Source organism: Nicotiana attenuata, chromosome 10, assembly GCF_001879085.1.
Source record: "Nicotiana attenuata strain UT chromosome 10, NIATTr2, whole genome shotgun sequence".
In the NCBI taxonomy this organism is placed as follows: Eukaryota; Viridiplantae; Streptophyta; class Magnoliopsida; order Solanales; family Solanaceae; genus Nicotiana; species Nicotiana attenuata.
Genome location: NC_031998.1, coordinates 4,189,492 through 4,196,347, shown reverse-complemented (window position 1 = coordinate 4,196,347; position 6,856 = coordinate 4,189,492). Strand labels below are relative to the sequence as shown.

The window sequence follows — 6,856 nt, the reverse complement described above, 5'->3', positions numbered from 1 at the left end:
CTTTTTCTGTTGAACATTTGGAGTATTACTGTTAGTAAACAGAAGCTTGCATTATGGAACTGTTGAAGTAAATGTCTAAATAGTAAAGACACTTAAATTGGTACGGACTCTTGAAAATTAGCCATAGCTGCAGGGTCAGCCATTTCTTTTCCTAGGCTGTAGTATGTGTTAGGTTGACTGTGTAGGAGGATCTTGGGACAGGAACCTGAAGTGACAAACTATGAAGAAATTACTTAAAAAGGTAATCATGTTACACAAAGTTTATGGCTCTTTTCGGACAATAATATCAGACATTTGTGATTTTCTTCTCTTGCTTTATTCATGTGGTGTTACACTAATCAAGGTCTCGAAATGCATTACTTGTTTTCAAAAAATTTGTTAAGATACGGTGGCGAATCTGCAAAATCGTAGACAAGATTTCCTACTGTTCAAGAAAAACACCAATCTTCAAAGATGTACTGATTATAGGTGCTTCATCTATCTATGTTTCTAGTTCTAATGAGTGATATGCCATTGCTTCCATTCTTGTTATGTTTGGTTGCTCTATGTGATACTAAAAAAATTCATCATCTACACTGATAGCGCCATTTTCAACTATGTGATACTATAAAAATTCATCATCTACATTGATCGCGTTATTTTTTCATAGACCTGGATTTTTAGTAAAAGCAAATGTTTCTCAATATTGGTTCTTTGGTATAGAAAAGGTTACAATGTTTTATCCATTCTCCAATACTATTGTTGTTGGATATAGCCAGATTTATTTCACCTGTGTTATACATATAAAGAACACAGGCTGAAGCAATTAGTTTTAGACTTTAATGTCACACAAAAGTGCATCTTGAATTTCAAATCATATCTTACATCACATGAAGTGGCATCTTTCACTTGACACCAGCCAACAAATTAACTAAAAATCAAGAGCAAACAAATGCTGTTAATTAGTTCAATGGATAATGCGCATGATGCTATAGCTCTTCTACGTATATGTAGTAACTCGGACAATTTCAATCAAATAACTCTCTCATCTTCTTAATTTATAACATACTATAAGCATCTTTATATCATCTTGCAGTTGTGCTTCTCAAATCAGTGCTATATAATGAATTCATGCAGGTTAAAGTTCCTTTGAAATCTATTGAAATGAGTGTCACAAGTGTTAAGCAGTGAGATGCATTAGTGCTGTGGTCATAGGTTAACTAGTGCTACTGAGTGCTTGATTTTATTCTTGTTTTATTTTGCTAGAATATTGCGCGGCAATTGAGTCGTCCTCTTCACTGTGCTGCACTTGAACATTAAGAAAGGAAATACAATATCATTAATATTAATTAAAGAATTCATACATTGAGTCAATATTATTCCTTTGCATCTTGACACATTACTTCTATTGCCTAATAATCTATATGTTGAAGATTCCTAAGAATCTTGAAGAGCTACTGGAGCCTTCTCTTAAACTTACATGTGCAGAGAAGGCAGAAGAAGAAAATGAAGTTAATAACTAATGACATTTACATTGGTTACAACCAACTTTTCATTTTCTATTTATGCTGCTGCTGCATATTTACCAATCTCTGACTCTTTATCTAACATAAAATTAGCCATTGTTATCAGCTTTTCCTTGTATCATGAAACTGATACTGCCTTTTGGAAAATTCTTTGGCCAGGAGCAAGCATAGCTAAAGGGTCATAAGCAGATTTTCTCTGTACAAATACTTCCCATTTTGGACCAAAGTGGGTCCTCCATTGTTCCTGCGTTGTGTAATGAGGCAAATATTGCTTGACTCCTAGGTGTGCCACCTCACAAAAGTCTAATATTCTTTTGTTCTGAGTTAAGACATGTTCTAAACTGTCAGTTCCATTTGATGAGGGATTTGCATGGGATAAAAATGCCACCAGGTAAATAATATCTTCATTTGGAGAAACAAATGAGGTTCTGTTATCCAACCTGAAAAATAAAACCAAAGTAACATGTCAATTAATTGGAAAAATTAAGTAGATTTTTTGATAGCGCGAAACGTAATATAAATGAAAATTACTTCGATTTATGAATGGGGTAGACAAGAACAGGGCCATTGTTAGTATCTCTTAGGATGTTGCCAAAAACTTCCTTAGCAAAGTGATGTATTTTGCTTTTGGGAACTAGAAGATTGAGCCATGGGTGTGGGAGATCCCATAGTCCTTTAGATCGAAGTTTTAGCTCTGATGCATGAACTCTGTCCAAAAATTCTATGTATGGAACTTCTGACATAAATAGCGTTGATGGGATATAACTTAGTTGGGATAATAAGTCTTCAATTTCCTACATGAAACAACAAGCACTTACATTAGAATTGTTTCATCAAAAAGCCAAGATTTTCAAGTTATGTAACATTGCCTTACCTGGTTCACAGTCTCGGCTTTTTCGGGGTATAAATTTTTGGTTAGTTCAAGGCAATAGAGTGTTCTTCCATCTGATACAAAGTGGCTGGCTTGAACAGGATCTTGCGGGTCGAAAGATGCTCTCCAGTTATTTATAAGACCTGTTTTGTTCTTTATCACCAGCCCTTCTATGTAATCAAATGTTTTTGCTGCGGATATCAAATGCTCTTGGTCTCTGGTAAATGTGGAGAAATCAGAGTACAACACTCTTATCCATTTCACCTATTAATTAAAGAAAATCACATGTCTAGTAATATTCGGATGGCTTAAATTGGATATTCTTGAACTTTATTAAGTGAAATTTTTACCATCTTTGGGGCTCGTTCCAGAGAGATTCTTGCCCTAGTTATTATGCCAAACTGTCCAAGTCCTCCCAAAGCAGCATGGAATAGGTCAGCATTCTGTTCCTTTGAACAAATTAAGACTTCTCCTTTTCCTGCAATGAATTCAGTTCATGTACGTTATATCAATAAGGCCACGTGCTGACCTTTTTTTTTTTTTTTTTTCAAATTATGTGATGTTTGTTGATTGGTCTTTGCATATTTGGTGTAAATAAAGTCAGGCTCCAACTTGTACTATGAAAAACGTTTGCAATTTGTTAAGTTTAGTCTTCATTAACTAACATATCATATCAGACCCCCAAAAAGAGGCAATAACTTGTGTAAGTTGCCTTACGACCATTTTCTCATATTCCATCATACTGCCTTTTACCAAATCACTGCCATATCTTTAGTATTTTTCTTTTTTATTTTTCTGAAAAATAGATTTTTATAATTGCTAGTAGTAGAGTATTATTCTCGTAATACTGAAACCAAGGGTTGGGAAAATTTTCAAACCTGTAACAACCTCCAGCTGGTGGACATTACTGATTTGAGGGCCGTGTCGAAATGCCTGTCCACTGATGCCAGCATTAGACAGTGTACCTCCAACAGTAAGATGGAGGTAATCAGTCCAAGATTTTGGTGCTAATCCATATTTCAAAGTTTCATGCAATATATTAATCCACAATTCACCAGCTGAGACATCTACATAAGGGAATTGACCCCTGTAAACCTGCATTTCCTGACCCTGTAGTGACTCCATGTTGATTATAACTCCTCGTCGCGCTTGCGCCTGGCCCTGAAGCGAATGACCGTGGCCTCGTGCGGCCACGGTCAATTCAGAACCCGGACCCATTTGCCAGACATGTTTAATTATTTCTGAAATATCAGCAACGGATTTGGGATGGACTACTGCTAAAGGGTGGACATGAATTTGGTTGCCGAAATCTCGGGCTGCAAACTCATTGTTTTCGAAAGTAATATGGCCTTGTAAATGAAGGGCTTTCAATGAGGATAGGACACTGGAAAAACAAAAATCTGGTTTGATAATTACCCAGCTTAGCACTAAAATTGTGAAGCTTCTTAGGAACAGAACGTTCTTTTTTCTGGTGAAAACAAAGCTTTGGCACGTCATCTCTTTGATAAAGGAAATTAAAAAAAAAATGATATTCTTTCTATCAAAGGAAATAGAAGATAGAAGAGCAAAGAGTGAAGAGGAAATATAAAGGAGAAGATTTAAGATTATATGAGTGGGAGAGTCAACCTATATTGAGTGGTAAGAATCCGTATGAAGACTGTCTACTTTAGGTGGGAGAATTTAAGGGATTTTCTTTTGAGTTCCCTTTTGTTTGGGGTTTTATTTAGTTTATATAAGAGTATAGAGAAGCCAGCCATCACATGTTGCCAAGTTGAAGAAGAAAAAGTCATTAGAAAAGAAAGATTTCCCCAAATCTTTGCACCTTTTTCTCACAGTTCCTTCCACAGTTTTACCTTTTCCATTAAAGACAAGTTATGTCTCTTAAACCCCCCTTTTTTCCACTGTTGTGATTAAGGATAAGTTTTCCATTTATAGGGAAAAAAGTAAAGGGTTAAAAAAGGGATGTTCGCTTGTTTTTATTTTACCCCTATAAATTTTTATCCATAACGGAGCGTTTGAGCAATAGTAAAGTTGTGCACAAGTTCGAGTCGTGAAATCAACCAGTAATGCTTGCATTCGGGTAGCTGCATATATCACACCCTTTGGGATGTGACTCTTCCCCTGATCTTGCGTGAATATGTGATGTTTTGTATACCGAGATAAATTTCTATCTGCTTGGTCAATGTAAAGTCTATCTATTATTCACTTAGATACCTTTGATTATTAGTGGCATTTTCTTGAATACCCGTTTGTTGTTGAAAGGCAAACATTGCGTATCTATATTCAGATTGAAGAAAGGGACGCTGCACAACAATGGATGGCATCTAAGGGGTCCACGTGATATATGTAGAAAAATTCCAAGAAAATGAGTGCCTTTTGTACATGAAAGGGGAAATGCTCTCTCTCTCTCTATATATATATATATTTGGGACCTCTTATAATCATGTGCTCCAAAGAAAGAAATATTCTTTGATAATGTTTTGCTGCAAATGCATATAGTATTGATGCCTTAGTTCCCAACAAATGGACAAACAGAGAATCATTCTTTTGTTTGTGTTTGTAAATTTGCCCAAAAAGCCAGTAATTCTGTACTATGATGATAAATCTGATAAACCAATCCTCTTTCTGTTTTAGTGACTTGTTTATGACACATTGGTTTTATGCTGATCTCTACTCTACTCTACTTTTTAATGGATGACTTGGAATAAATTCTCTCTATCTCCTTTTCTGGTCTTTGGATACTTTAACAGGTCAGAGAATCAAAATGAGATTTTTTGCAATAAGAATTCAGTCATTTTTTGCTTTTGTGAATTCGGGACAGTAGCAGGGTTAGATTCAGAGATATGGGTTCTTACATTGTTTGATTTTAGGGGATTATCTTGTCTTTGCATTGTAGGCCATGAAATGGATGCAAGATCCGTGAAGGTATATTTCATCATTTGAATCTTGAATAAAGCTAGCTAGCAGGATTAGATTTGATGGAGGGTTAATATTTAATTGAATTCTTCGAAAAAATATACTATAAATTTGAAAAGCCAATTGGAAATATATATTCACTTGTTACTTTTAGTCTAGTACAATAGCACTATGATGTTATACTCTCTCCTCTTGTTTCAATTATCCTTTACTACCACGGTCAGGGAAATTGAGAATGTGAGTCTTCAGGGCAAGGAGAGTGGAAGAGTTGTTTTCAAGGTAAAGTTTTGGACAGCATTGAGTAAACTGGAAATGGAGTCGTCTTTGGTAGAAAGTATTTCATCCTCAAAATAAACTTTTCGATAAATTAGTCGGACCTTGAAGCGGTTAGGGGACAACAAGTAAGAAACCAAAAAAAAGATACCACAAGAAAAAACAAGCAATGCATGCTAGTTCCAATCAAGATGTTCCATAGTTTCGATATCGAGTATAATTAGGTTTAAGTTAACACCTTATTTTTTAACTGAATATGAAAAGGCTCGAAAATTTCATTCCAAAAGTTCATAATAGATTATTCATACAAAAAGTTCATGTTAAATCTTTTACCAACAAAATAACATAGGGTTAAAACAATATCTAATTTATTTCACAAACAATTTGCTTATTAGGGACCATTGAAGTGAGCAAAGTGATTTGTAGTAGACAAAAAAGAAGCATGGTAACCTAAAAGAGATCCATCAATGTCTCCATGAAAATCCAGTTTGCATTTAATAATGAACATAAATAAATTGTATCAGATTGTTATAATTTAAAATAGATTGCACTCAATTCCCTCAGATTATGCATGGGACTAGTAAGATCTCTATCGAGTGTGAGATGGGACTTGGGAGAGAAGTAGCAAGTAGAATAACCTAGTCATATCATTTACTAATATTTATAAGTAGAATAAGCCTAATACTTAGTGCATTTTATGCTTTCTAGAAGAGGAGAGCCGACCATTAATAAAGAAATCATAATAAAGCTATTAAAAGGAAGCTTTTTAGGGCCAAACGAACACAAAGGAGATAAAAAATGTTTAATTACATGAGAACAAATTACTTTTCAACACGTAAGTGGGTGTAATTTGGTTTAGAAGTAAGTTATGTAGGAAGAATATATGGTTTGTAATGCAAATTAGTAATATGGGATCCAATAATACATAATGGAGTAATACAAAGAATATAATGTGTGAATTAGTACGGCAAGGATTATAATACACAAACTATAATGTAGGGGCTATTTGTTATCGGATATTTGATTTCTTGTATTAAAAATTATTATACATTGTTTATTTAAAAATATATTTTTAGTTGTTTAAAAAAATAAAATAGTGGTTACTACATGAAGGTCTTTTTTTATTTAGTTATCGTAATACATGTATTACTAATTTCTGAATTTTTGTTTTGCATTTTATCATGCATTAATAAATTGAAATATATAATACACAGATTCCCATAAAACTTATGTGGGTATTAGTTATACGGAAAAAAGAATTTGAAACTAAATATTTTAATGAATTATGTAA

At 34.1% G+C, this 6,856-nt stretch overlaps 1 protein-coding gene across 1 annotated transcript; it reads right to left on the bottom strand.

Moving 5' to 3' along the window:
- LOC109232925 (cytokinin dehydrogenase 6-like) lies at positions 1,296–4,081 on the bottom strand. Its single transcript, XM_019398618.1, has 5 exons — positions 3,255–4,081; positions 2,727–2,854; positions 2,380–2,640; positions 2,037–2,299; positions 1,296–1,945 (listed from the first exon to the last, which is right to left on the bottom strand). Exons 1-5 carry the CDS (start codon positions 3,871–3,873, stop codon positions 1,624–1,626), a joined length of 1,593 nt encoding a protein of 530 aa, XP_019254163.1. The 5' UTR covers positions 3,874–4,081; the 3' UTR covers positions 1,296–1,623.

Excerpts from the sequence above, each read along its gene's own strand:
- LOC109232925 (XM_019398618.1), bottom strand. The coding sequence starts at position 3,873 with ATGACGTGCCAAAGCTTTGTTTTCACCAGAAAAAAGAACGTTCTGTTC. Across the intron at positions 2,641-2,726 it reads TGGAACGAGCCCCAAAGATG|GTGAAATGGATAAGAGTGTT; the intron begins GTAAAAATTTCA and ends TTTAATTAATAG. Across the intron at positions 1,946-2,036 it reads TACCCCATTCATAAATCGAA|GTTGGATAACAGAACCTCAT; the intron begins GTAATTTTCATT and ends TTTATTTTTCAG.